General features: G+C 49.8%; 2 protein-coding genes across 4 annotated transcripts in view; both read left to right on the forward strand.

Annotated features, from left to right (window-relative positions):
- abcc5 (ATP-binding cassette, sub-family C (CFTR/MRP), member 5) overlaps nucleotides 1-7,468 on the forward strand; it is a 33,123-nt gene extending 25,655 nt beyond the window's left edge. Inside the window, exons 21-31 of one of the 3 annotated variants that reach the window (XM_080006403.1) lie at nucleotides 53-182; nucleotides 506-788; nucleotides 2,696-2,882; nucleotides 3,557-3,646; nucleotides 3,784-3,973; nucleotides 4,176-4,335; nucleotides 5,127-5,205; nucleotides 5,371-5,484; nucleotides 5,554-5,718; nucleotides 5,817-5,928; nucleotides 6,626-7,468. In XM_080006403.1, coding sequence (XP_079862529.1) covers nucleotides 53-182; nucleotides 506-788; nucleotides 2,696-2,882; nucleotides 3,557-3,646; nucleotides 3,784-3,973; nucleotides 4,176-4,335; nucleotides 5,127-5,205; nucleotides 5,371-5,484; nucleotides 5,554-5,718; nucleotides 5,817-5,918 — 1,500 coding nt within the window. In that variant the 3' untranslated portion in view covers nucleotides 5,919-5,928; nucleotides 6,626-7,468. Of the gene's footprint in view, nucleotides 1-52; nucleotides 183-505; nucleotides 789-2,695; nucleotides 2,883-3,556; nucleotides 3,647-3,783; nucleotides 3,974-4,175; nucleotides 4,336-5,126; nucleotides 5,206-5,370; nucleotides 5,485-5,553; nucleotides 5,719-5,816 lie in introns of all 3 variants that reach the window. The other 2 variants (XM_080006402.1, XM_080006404.1) reach the window with 2 other exon arrangements.
- Nucleotides 7,469-8,232: 764 nt separating this feature from the next.
- Nucleotides 8,233-12,500, forward strand: part of rnpepl1 (arginyl aminopeptidase like 1) — a gene marked incomplete at its 3' end in the record, with an annotated part of 7,911 nt that continues 3,643 nt past the window's right edge. Inside the window, exons 1-10 of the mRNA XM_080007280.1 lie at nucleotides 8,233-9,044; nucleotides 9,188-9,328; nucleotides 9,972-10,123; nucleotides 10,342-10,458; nucleotides 10,543-10,778; nucleotides 10,881-10,994; nucleotides 11,106-11,218; nucleotides 11,297-11,405; nucleotides 11,849-12,076; nucleotides 12,169-12,311. Coding sequence (XP_079863406.1) covers nucleotides 8,565-9,044; nucleotides 9,188-9,328; nucleotides 9,972-10,123; nucleotides 10,342-10,458; nucleotides 10,543-10,778; nucleotides 10,881-10,994; nucleotides 11,106-11,218; nucleotides 11,297-11,405; nucleotides 11,849-12,076; nucleotides 12,169-12,311 — 1,833 coding nt within the window. The 5' untranslated portion in view covers nucleotides 8,233-8,564. The remainder of the gene's footprint in view (nucleotides 9,045-9,187; nucleotides 9,329-9,971; nucleotides 10,124-10,341; nucleotides 10,459-10,542; nucleotides 10,779-10,880; nucleotides 10,995-11,105; nucleotides 11,219-11,296; nucleotides 11,406-11,848; nucleotides 12,077-12,168; nucleotides 12,312-12,500) is intronic.

Here is a 12,500-nt window from a genome sequence, read left to right on the forward strand (position 1 = left end):
CTGTCTGTGTGTGTGTGTGTGTGTGTGTGTGTGTGTGTGTGTGTGTGTGCAGGGCACGCTGCGGGCCTCCTCCAGCCTCCATGAGCAGCTCTTCCAGAAGGTTCTCCGCAGCCCCATGCTGTTCTTCAACGCCACGCCCACCGGACACATCCTGACCCGCTTCTCCAGGGACATGGATGAAGGTGCCAGTACAAACCTCTGACCTCCATCAACTTCAAGACCTCCATCATCACCTCGGCCACCTTCAACAATATGTCCATCACTTTCATCACTTTCATCACCTCCATCACCTCCAATATCACCATCACCTCTAAAACCCGAACCTTGAACACGTTTGTCTATTGGAATCTAATGAATCAAATGTTCTGGCAAGATACTGAACCCCCACCCCTCTGTCCCCGCCCACCCCACCCTCTCCCTCCCTCGCTCCTCCGCCCCCACCCTCCCCCCTTGCCCTCCCTCACCCCTCCACCCTCCCCCTCTCTCTTTCTCTCTCCCGCTCCAGTGGACACTCGCTTGCCCCTCCAGGCGGAGATGCTCATCCAGAATGTGATCCTGGTGGTGTTCAGCCTGGCTGTGATTGGCTGTGTGTTCCCGTGGTTCCTGGCGGCGGTCGGGCCCCTGGTGGTGATGTTTGCGCTGCTGCACGTTGTGTCTCGTGTCTTCGTGCGGGAGCTCAAGCGTCTGGACAACGCCACCATGTCCCCGTTCCTGTCCCACATCACGTCCAGCGTCCAGGGCCTGGCCACGCTGCACGCTTACGGACGCACGCACGACTTCCTGCAGAGGTCAGAGGTCACGCTGCTGCTGCTGCCTTGCTCCCAGCAATACACTACCTGCCAGTTGTATTAGAGAGTGAGCGATAAATGAACACAACGTTGATATTTTTGGCTGCACAATCACTCTCTCAGTTGTAAACACGATATGAGTTTTACAAAGTTAAAATGTGATCCACCGCAGCAAAACCCACATTGTCCCGCATTTCTAAAATGGCCAGGAGCAGCCAAATAAGAAGAAAAAACCTTTCTTGAAGGAAAATTTGAGTTTTCCAGATTCGTGTTCCTTTGTGGGCTTTTTTTATCTCTCAATGTATTTTCAAAACCGAGTTTCATTTATAAAAAGTATAAAAATGTTAAACCATGGAGTTAAATTCCCATTAGATGACATGGGGAAACACAGTTCACTTACCGAGACGCTGAACAGCGCTGAACAACGCCGATCCATGGTTTCCTTTAAAGCAAGCGTCCGGGTGAAGATCATTCCTCATTGTTCCATGTGATGTCACATATGAAACCGTTTTGATAGAATTCAACCTTTAAATCGTACTACTTTTACACACATGGAGACATCGTCGTGTTGGGGGCGTGTACCAACGAAGAAGTCACACTGACGTCACTTCGGTAAACAAGACGAGGATCCGGTTTCACATGACTGTGAAAACTTTCATCTCCTTGTTGTTATGGATGAGGAGAAGCGGGTGGATGAAGATCTAAATCATATCGCGGACCTTAATCAGACCAGTGTGATAGATCCAAGTCAGTGTAAGCAGCGCGTATGATAGTCAGTTCTCCAACTGCGATGCTGAAACTGATACTGGCGTGATCCCGGACTTGGAGACATTTCAAACAGCGGATTTCAACCTGAATGTAACGATGAAACTGAATATTTTCAAGAACCAATGGAGGAGACCGACGATACGGCCGTTGTTGTAACAACAGAAGAAGTTGATGACGTGATGAAGTCCGTTGAGGTTGGTGATACAGATTATGAACACGTAGCAATGCACAAGACTCTCAAGTTTACCTGCAAATGCAGCCAGGGGCCAAAAGAAAATGAAAAGGGGCCCCAAACAGGCTCTGGGTGTAGCTGGGGTAGGGTGGGGTTAGCCTACATTGGCATACGCACATTTATTTACTTAATGACTCACCAAGGCTGATATATAGAGACTCATATTATTGATTGACTACATTTTGTTGTGTTGTCTGCACTTTTGAACTTTTGAAACATGTATATTCTCACTTTTAAATAAAAGCTTTTTTAGAAACAAAAGATGTTGTGTGTAGATGACGCTGTTAAACATTCTCTCAAAACACAAGAACAATGGAGAGATTGCCCCATTCAGCAGGGTGTCAAGTGGCCCTGTGACAAGTTGCCATGTGGCTGTGTTGGTCCTCCAAACCATTTGCATTCTGGGAGCTGGCTGAATGAAGCCAAGTGTGGGGGAAAAACTTTGAAGGTGATTCTCAGAATCAGAGTTTGCCACACCCTTGTCATTAACAAGTCATAGCTTTAAAAGCATTTGCTTGGTTTGCACAAGTGACACCTTGTTTGGAAGCTCTGGTTCTTCACTTTCAAATGACGTGAAAAAAGTCAAAAGCCACCAAATGTACCTGAAGTCTGGGGTTGGTCACATATTAACTAAACTTAACAATATCAAATCAAGTTGGTTATAAATCTTAATTTTGCAGAGTTCAGAGGGTGTTGTGAGAATACTTCCACATTCTGAGCAACTTATAAAACCTGATCAAACTCCTGCAGAGAGGAACCTTGTTACAGGAAGAGAAGCTTCAACTTGATAAAATGACATTTTCTACTTTACACAGCTTCTAAAAATGTGATGTAGTTGTAAAAGTTAAAGGTGAAGTGACGGTGCAGGTTTCACTTCACCCTCTGAAGGTGCTTGCTCCGTGTGCAGGTACAAGGAGCTTCTGGACACGAACCAGGCCCCGTTCTACCTGTTCAGCTGCGCCATGCGCTGGCTGGCGGTGCGTCTGGACCTGATCAGCGTGGCCCTGATCTCCGTCACCGCACTGATGACGGTGCTCATGCATGGGCAGATCGCTCCGGCCTACGCAGGCCTGGCCCTCTCCTACGCCGTCCAGGTGGGTGGAGCCAGACCCCCGCCCTGAACACAGACTCCCACCCTAAACCCAGACCCCGTCCTGAACCCAGACCCCTACCCTGAACACAGACCCCTATCCTGAATAGAGACCCCACCCTAAACCCAGACCCCCACACTGAATAGAGACCCCCACCCTAAACCCAGACCTTTGCCCTAAACCCAGACCCCCGCTCTGAATCCAGAACCCCACCCAGAACGCAGACCCCCACCCTTAACACAGATCCCACACTAAACCCAGACCCCCACCCTGAACACAGACCCCATCCTGAACACCGCCCCCACCCTAAATGCAGACCCCCACGCTGAACAGAGACCCCCCAACCCAAATCAAGACCCCTGCCCTAAACCCAGACCCCCGCCCTGAACCCAGACCCCCATCCTGAACACAGACCTCCTCCCTAAAACCACACCCCCACCCTGAACACAGACCCCCAACGCTGAACAGAGACCCCCACCCTAAACCCAGACCCCCGCCCTAAACCCAGACCCCCGCCCTAAAACCCAGACCCCCACCCTGAACCCAGACTTCCGCCCTGCACACATACCCCCACCGTGAACACAGACCCCTACCGTGAACACAGACCCCCACCCTGAACATAGACCTCCACCTACCTTAACTTAACTACCTCTGTTTCTCTGCCTGTCTGTCTGTAGTTAACAGGGTTGTTTCAGTTCACGGTGCGTCTGGCTTCAGAGACCGAAGCTCGTTTCACCTCCGTGGAGCGGATCCACAACTACATACAGGTACTGGTACCAAACTGCTTTTATTACTACTTGTTTTACAGGGCACGTGGGGAGGGAAGTGACCTGTGCATAGTGTTTAGAAATACCTGGAGGAGGTTATATATTTATAGAATACTGAAACAACTTCTGTGGTCCAGTCGCTGAGCCAGGAGGCCCCGGCCCGGATCCGGGAGCGCACCCCGCCAGCGGACTGGCCCCAGCAGGGGGAGCTGGTGTTCCAGCAGGCCGACATGCGCTACCAGCAGGAGCTGCCCCTGGTCCTGAAGAAGATCTGCTGCACCATCCGGCCCAAGGAGAAGATCGGCATCATCGGTCGAACGGGATCGGGTAGGGGCCCCGTCTACAGTGTCCACTAGAGGGCCCGTGTCCCCCGTCCGCCAGGGGCCCGGTCCCCTGCCCACCACGGGCCCCGCCTATCCTGTCCACAAGGGGCCCCGTCTAGCCTGTAACCAAAGACACTCCTCTGCAACAGACTGTCTGACTGACTTTCTCCCTCTAACTGTCTGTCCCTCCACCTGTCTGTCTGCAGGGAAATCCTCCCTGGGCGTCCTCCTCTTCAGGCTGGTGGAACCTTGTGGAGGTTCCATCTACATCGACGGGATCAACATCGCTCAGATCGGTTTGGCCGACCTGCGCAGCAAGCTCTCCATCATCCCCCAGGAGCCCGTGCTGTTCAGCGGAACAGTCAGGTAGGACAGGCAGACAGAGACAGTCAGAAAACAGTCAGGTAGGACAGGCAGACAGAGACAGCCAGGTAGGACAGGCAGACAGAAACAGTCAGAATAAAGTCAGGTAGGACACACACTTAGGTGAGTTGTGAGGACCTGAAATAAGGACTGGAAATGTCCTCAAGTCTAATGAAACCAGAGTAGCAGGACACAGTGAGTCTGAAATTACTAAAGTATGTACTACAATACCGTTATACTACTGCTACTACAACTACTACTACAAAAACTTTAAATACTACTACTCCTCCAAATACATCTACTACTACTACTAATACAAATACTACTACAAATACTACTACTATAACAAATACAACTGTTATAAATACTACCACTAATACTACTAATAATACTACTGCGGCTAAAAATACTACTACTACTACTACAAATACTATGACTACAAATACTACTACAAATAATACCACTACTAAAAATACTTCTACTACAAATACTACTCCAAATAATACTACCATGACTAAAAATACTACTGCTATGAATACTACTACTTCAAATAGTACTACAAATACTACTATTTCTACTACTGCTGTTAGGCGCCCATCGCTCCCTCTCCATGCGTAATGTGTAATTTGCACACCTGTATCCCTCTCCCTCTGCATTTTCCTGTGGGTGCTCAACCTTCTCCTTGGATGATCGGCCCTAGAAGCACCCATGGGATCTGCGCCTATGCCTGCTACTACCAATAGTACTACTACTTATAGTTCTACTACTAATAGTGGTGTGTTAATGTTTCACAGGTTTAATCTGGATCCATTTAACCAGTACAAAGAGGAAGAGATCTGGAATGCTCTGGAAAAAACTCACATGAAGGAGTGTGTAAGTACACACACACACACACACACACACACACACACACACACACACGGTTCAGTCTTTATACTGGTACTTTATTAACACATCTGCCCGCCTCTTTCTCCCTGTCTGTCTCTCCCTCCCCGTCTGTCTCCCTCCCTGTCTGTCTCTCCTTGCCTGGTCTGCCAGGTTTCCCAGCTCCCCCTGAAATTGGAGTCTGAAGTCGTGGAAAACGGCGAGAACTTCTCCGTGGGAGAGAGACAGCTGCTGTGCATCGCCAGAGCTCTGCTGCGTCAGTGCAAGGTAGAGAGAGAGAAACAGGTACAGGTGGGTTCACCCCCGTGCGTCCACTGACCGGACGCTGTGTCTCAGGTGCTGATCCTGGACGAGGCCACGGCGGCCATGGACTCTGAGACGGACGCTCTGATCCAGGACACCATCAGGTCCTCCTTCCAGGACTGCACCACCCTGACCATCGCCCACCGCCTGCAGACGCTGCTCTGCTCCGACCGCATCATGGTGCTCAGCCAGGGACAGGTACCAGTCCTGCTGAGGTCCTACTCTACTAGCTATGATGTCATCGCCGTTGAGTTATGGTCAGTTTATTAAATTTTGCTGTGCTCTGATTTGTTGAGGTGGTGGAGTTCGACGAGCCGTCCAAGCTGCTGGCCAATGAGAACTCTCGGTTCTTCTCCATGCTGGTCGCCACGGAAAACAAGGTCTCTGTGAGAGGATGAAGGATGCACGGTTGGTTTCAAAGCAGATATGCCAGAATAATGATGATGATAATAATAATAATAATAATGTTAATAATAATAATAACAATGATAATAATAATCATATTATAATAATAATGATAATATTGATAATAATAATGATTATAATTATCATAACTATAATCATAATAATAATGAGAGCATGGGTCTACACGTCAGGGTTGGGCAATACTGAAGAATTTAAGACCACAGCGTATAGAGCTTTAGCTCATAATATGTTAATTACAACTTTATCAAATGCATAGGACCTGATGTCATGTAAAGTATGACATCAGAGCAGTCAAACTCTAGTTTTTTAATAAAATATTAAAACTCCCTTGAATATTCCACACCACAGTAAGTTGACAAATTCCAGGTCAGGTTTTCTATTCTGCATCAGGATGAAACAATGTCCTCATGACGGTACTGTACCACTGAAACAGACCATAATACTGACCTACTACCCAGCCCTAATACACACACACACACACACACACACACGATATTTCCTCAGAGTCCCCTCGCTCTGAACGTACAGTTTGTACGACACGTAATAATTATGTGAATCATTGATGTGTCACCATCTGAACTCACTTATTGTTGCTTTTTGGCAACATTACAACTGTAATTAACTGTAATTAGTGTTGTAATTACTGGTGTTCTCCTCTTCTGTCCTGTGTGTCCTGAAGCCTGTCAACCACAACACACACACACTGTCTGTACACTGTGTGTAGAACAGTGTGTTCAGGACCTGTCTGTCTGTCCGTCTGCCTTCCTACCTGTCTGTCTGATCCCTGATTAAATGCCTTTTCTGTTGTTTTTAATCTGTCATTTTATGTAAATAATGTAATGATTTTATTTATGTTGTTTAAGTGTTTTCATCACAGTTTCTAAGACAAACTTCAAATATTACTGCTCCTGCAGATATTTTATGTATATTTTACACATTTCATGATGATATTCCAAGTTGCTGCCAAGTATGTTGTTGTTGTTGTTGTTGTTGTTGTTGTTGTTGCTTTTTAGACCCTTTTCATTGGTCTGGTGCTGTAGCTCACTAGCGCCCCTGCTGGCAGACAGGGAGAGTGACAGCTCCTGGTTAGAACAGATACTGATCATTCAAACTCTATAAAACCTCAACAGACTTCTGCTTTTACTCTAAACTTCAATCATTTAGTTAGATTTTATGCAATCATAATTTATTGAGGAATCTGGGTCACTTTATCTTCCAGGTGTTGGAATGTGTGTGGATCAGTTCAGTTTAGCTCCTTTGTGTGTTTATCGAAAACATTTATTACAGAGTCAGCGGATTATACACTTTAACTTATAGACAATAACTACGTGTCTGCAGGAGCTACGTCTTTAGGAAGGAGGTGAACACCACAGAGACATTTATTCCATCAGACTTCTACTGTTATACTTCTCTGTAACCTCCAAACAAGCCTTGCAGAATGTCTCTGTCTGTCTGTAGTTGCTAGTACTTTTTATAGTAGCCTTATAGCATGACTTGAGAACTGCCTTGTCAGGAGGTGGGGCTGGGGGGGGTATAGTCAATAAAGTTATTTTAAGATGATCGGTTGGTGTTTGTTGTCAATCAATACCTCCGATCACCTCCCTTCTAGGTTGTTAGAGACCTAAGTACATTTTTCAAGTGCCTCTATCTGGGACTTTTGACTTCTACTCCATGACATTTAAATGCAATACTTAATATCTGTACTTTTTGCTCTACTTCATTATGAACACGTGATGAATATTTGTATTTCCTTGTAGATGACTATGACTCCACCTGCACCGTTTTATTGTAAATTAGAATCAGGGTCTGCATGAGCATCGTCCGCAGAAAAACAGCTTCAGTAGAACTTTATGAAGTTTCTACAGGGCACTGGGTGCTAAAAGTTGTTTTAATACTGAGAGTTAACATAGGAATAAGTGCGTATATACTTTTACTTAAGTAGAAATATCATATGTTGTGTCATGGTATTTTTTACTTCAAATACATTGTAGTTGAAGGTGCTGAAGAAGGAAAATAACGAAAACAAACATTAATTTTTCCATCAAATAATTCAACTTATATCAGATGCCTGTTAGTACTGTTGATGGTGGTTGTACTGGTTGTACAGAGCCGGTGCTCCGCAGCGCCCCTGCAGGCCGGTGCAGGCTCTGCAGGCTGCCCGGGACTTCCTGCTCTCCGCCCGGACTGAAAACAGCCTCCTCCCCCGGTACCAGCCCCGGGGCTCCGGGCACTACTTCAGCTTTTTAGTCCGAAGGGACGCCGAAGGATTCCCCCTGAAAACAGACGGGCAGCGGGGTTTTACCTCCGCGGGCGGAACTCGGGTGCAGATGGATTTTACATAAACACGTTTTCATCTCCGACACTTCTCCTTTAAGTTAAAGTCCCGTTAGCCCGCCGTGCTAATTAGCCTCCCGTGCTAACCAGCCGCCGGCCCGGGGGCTCCCAGCGCCCCGCAGCCCCGCAGCCCCGCAGCCTCACGCCCAGCTCGGCTCCCGTGTGTCTGAAACGTGCCGGTATGAGGAGTTTATCCCGGGACTCGCAGAGCGTTAGTCCCGAGGGTGGAAGGCGCTAGGACCGGGACCCGGGGTCCTGGTGCTGGACCGTGTTTAAGCTACGTTATGGCGGAGCTGCACCGGCAGACCAGCCTGTGCTGCTGCCGCAAAGAGCTCTCCGTTTCCGGGGAGGCGGGCTCGGAGCCCGGCTCCTCCAGGTGCCCGGTACCGGACGTCGCCTCGGCGTCCAACTTCCGCTGCTTCCGCCTCCGACACCTCCACCTGGACCTGCGGATCAACTTCGCCCTGAAGGAGATGGAGGGCTGGCAGGTGCTGGACCTGGTCCCGGTGCAGCCCGGCCTGCACACCCTGGTCCTGGACACCCACCCGTCCCTGCTCATCCACTCCATAGACTGCAGGCCGGGCGGTTCGGGGTCCGGGGTCCCTGGAGACCCGGGAACCGGAGACCCGGTGTCCCTCACCTACCGGGTGGACCCCTTCACGGAGTACGGCTCCGCGCTCAGCGTCAGCCTGCCCGCCGCCCTCCTCAGGCCCGGGAAGGCCTTCCAGGTCACGGTGCGGTTCACCACCACGGACGGACCTGCGGTGAGAGCAGCTGCGTCTGTCAAACACCTGTTGTTTAAATGTAACGTGAAGGGGCAGCCTTGAGTGGGGTCAGGGGTCACCGTGTCTGCTGTCTCGCCCTCTACATGTCTTTTATTCGTGTGTGTGTGTTACTGTCTGTGCAGGTGTGGTGGCTGGAGGCCGAGCTCACCTGTGGTCAGTGTCGTCCTCTGCTTTTCACTCAGGGTCACTCAGTGTGTAACCGCTCCTTCTTCCCCTGCTTCGACACGCCCGCCGTCAAGAGCACCTACTCTGCTGCTGTCCGCGTGAGTCGCATCACATCCTGTCACGTTACTTCCTGTCACGTCACATCCTGCCAGGTCACATCCTGTCACATCATGTCACTTCCTGTCACAGCACGTCCTGTCACGTCACTTCCTGTCACATCACTTCCTGTCATGTCACATCCCATCCCATCACATCACATCCTGTCACCTGACATCACTACACTACTGCTACATAAGACAGGGTCCAACAATAGCGGTTGCTCAGTTGCTACTGGCAACCAGATTTGAGCTGTTGTCAACCACCTGGTGTGGTCTGGTTTCCCAGTTGTCAATCACTCTTCATATGTAAAAAATAAGAAGTGCAGTATATTTATATTTATATTTATATTTATTAGAAACTTCCAGCTGGGAAACGACTCATCATTGTCACTCAACTTGGCAACGACTGAAAGTGTTGGTTTCTTTCCTGCCTTTTGAGACTTCTGGAAGCTTCCACAGGATGTGAGGATGATGACGGCGTTTTGATGATGACGTTGTGACGATGATGGCGATGACGTTGTGATGTTGATGATGACGATGTGATGATGATGATGTTGATGTTGTGGTGATGACGTTGTGATGATGATGATGACATTGTGATGATGATGACGATGATGACAACGATGACATTGTGGTGATCCAGGTTCCAGACGGTGTGACGGTGCTGATGAGTGCTTCCCGTAGCTCCTACTCCAAACAGGACCGGGTGTTCCAGTTCTCCATGGAGTTCCCGGTCCCGGCCTACCTGGTGGCGCTGGTGGCCGGGGAGCTGGAACACGTGGACATCGGCCCGCGGTGAGTCACATGACCAGCTGGGTCACATGACAAATGGAAAATGAGGGTGTGGCTTGTGATTGGACTTACACATTAGCATCACCATGGCAACCAGCGATAAACAAAGCAGATTCCCACCAATGCTGCCCGCTAGCGTGGCAACACAGAGTGAGCGTGTACCACGCAAGAAGGTTGTGATCTTATGACTCCGCCCTCTCTCTCCTCCAATCCGCTGCCAGGAGTCGAGTGTGGGCGGAGCCATGTTTGTTGTCCTGTGCAGTGAGCAAGTTAGGGGGCAGCGTGGAGCGCTGGCTGGGCGTGGCCGAGGAGCTGTTCGGGCCGTACCTGTGGGGGAGGTGAGGTCCCCGGACCGAATGGTTTTAACGCTGAGAACTGATCGGTCACTGATCATTGATCGCCAGACTCGTATCCATCCCCAGATGTGACATCGTGTTCCTGCCCCCCTCCTTCCCCATCGTTGCCATGGAGAACCCCTGTCTGACCTTCATCATCGCCTCCATTTTGGAGAGCCGGGACTTCCTGCTGATCGACGTCATCCACGAGATCTCCCACGGCTGGTTCGGCAACGCCGTCACCAACGCCGGGTGGCAAGACATGTGGCTGAGCGAGGGCCTGGCCACCTACGCCCAGAGACGCATCAGCACGCGGGCCTACGGTACGCTGACTCCGCCCGCAGCCGCCGGGGGGGGGGCGCCAGGGGGACGCCCCCTGGCGGCTGCTGCTGCACTGACGCTGACCAGGTGTGTTTGTCTGCCAGGCGAGGCCTTCACCTGCCTGGAGACCGAGTTCCGATTGGATGCTCTTCACAGACAGCTGCGTCTCCTTGGTGACAACAACCCTGCGAGCAAACTACAGGTGAACCTGGAGCCAGGTAACGCACACAAACACACACACACACACACACACACACACACACACAATACACACATTTGGAGAGGCACACACTCCCGTGGGACATCAGGTGTGTGTGTGTGTGTTCCAGGTGTGAATCCCAGCACTCTGATGAATCTCTTCACGTATGAGAAAGGTTTCTGCTTTGTGTCGTACCTCTCTGAGCTGAGCGGAGACACCAAGCGCTTCGACTCCTTCCTGAGGGTAAGACGCCTGTCTGTCTGTCTGTCACACCTACATATACAGTATATTTGTATTAACCTGTGTGTGGTGTGTGTGTAGGCGTACATTTCAGAGTTTAAGTTCCGCAGTGTGACGGCTGAAGATCTGATTGAATTCTTCCTGAATTATTTTCCTGAACTGAAGGAGAAAGACGTCGCTCATCGAGAAGGTGTGTGTGTGTGTGTGGGTGTGTCGGTGGGGATGGTATCTCAGGCGGTAGAGCTGGTGGTCTAGTAATGTAAAGGTTGCTGGTTGGATCCCAGGCTCCTCCTGCTAGCATGCTGTAGTGTCCTTGAGCAAGACACTTAACCCCTAATTGCTGCTGATGGCTGCGTCCGTCGGTGTTTGAATAATTTTAAGTTGCTTTGGATAAAAGCGTCTGATCAATGTAATGTAGTGTGTTTGTGTGTGTGTGTCTTTTGATCCTTCAACATGAATAATAAAGTAAAAATGATTGATAAATATAAACTACTATAAATATGACTCAACGTTTAACGCAGCCCTGAGCGTTGCATGCTGGGTAGGGTATGATGAGCGTTGCATGCTGGGTATTAAAGGGCAGAACAGTGTGTAGCAGTAGCAGCTCAGTTAGCGTAGCTCTCTGCTTGTCAGGTCTGGAGTTCGAGCGCTGGCTCAGCGGTCCGGGACCCCCGCTGTGCGAGCCCGACCTGTCGCCCGGCGCCGTCCTCACCGGCCCCGTGCACCAGCTGTGCACGCTGTGGGGGGGCGACCGGGCCCCCCTGCCGCAGGACCTCACGACCTTTGACCTCTCCACCTGGAACACCTTCCAGACCGTGCTGTTTCTGGACCGCATGCTGGACCGCTGCCCCCTGTCCAACGGTACCGGTACTGCACCGATACGAGAGTCTGGAAGAAATACTGTCGACGAGGTTCTACCTGTCTCACTACCTGTCTACCTGTCTGTCTCTCAGAGGTGATGGGTGCTCTGTCCAGCAGCTACTCCGTCCTGTTCGACGGTCTGAACGCCGAGGTCCAGATCCGCTGGCTACAGATCGTCGTCAGGAGCAGCTTCTACCCCGAGGTCCAGAGAGTCCGAGCGTTTCTGCAGAAGCACGTCAGTCCCTCCCTGCTGCTCCTAAGAGATGACGTCACAGCTGGACAAACACAGACGTTTATTAATGACTACTACTGCTTTTATCAGCTATTTACACACAATAAATATTGTGGAACAAATCATTCAAATCAATAGATATTATTACCATTGGTGAGAACACTGTGAAGTTTGGGTAACTACATTACTTTA

Source organism: Zeus faber (genome assembly GCF_960531495.2).
Source record: "Zeus faber genome assembly, chromosome: 9".
Classification (NCBI taxonomy): domain Eukaryota; kingdom Metazoa; phylum Chordata; class Actinopteri; order Zeiformes; family Zeidae; genus Zeus; species Zeus faber.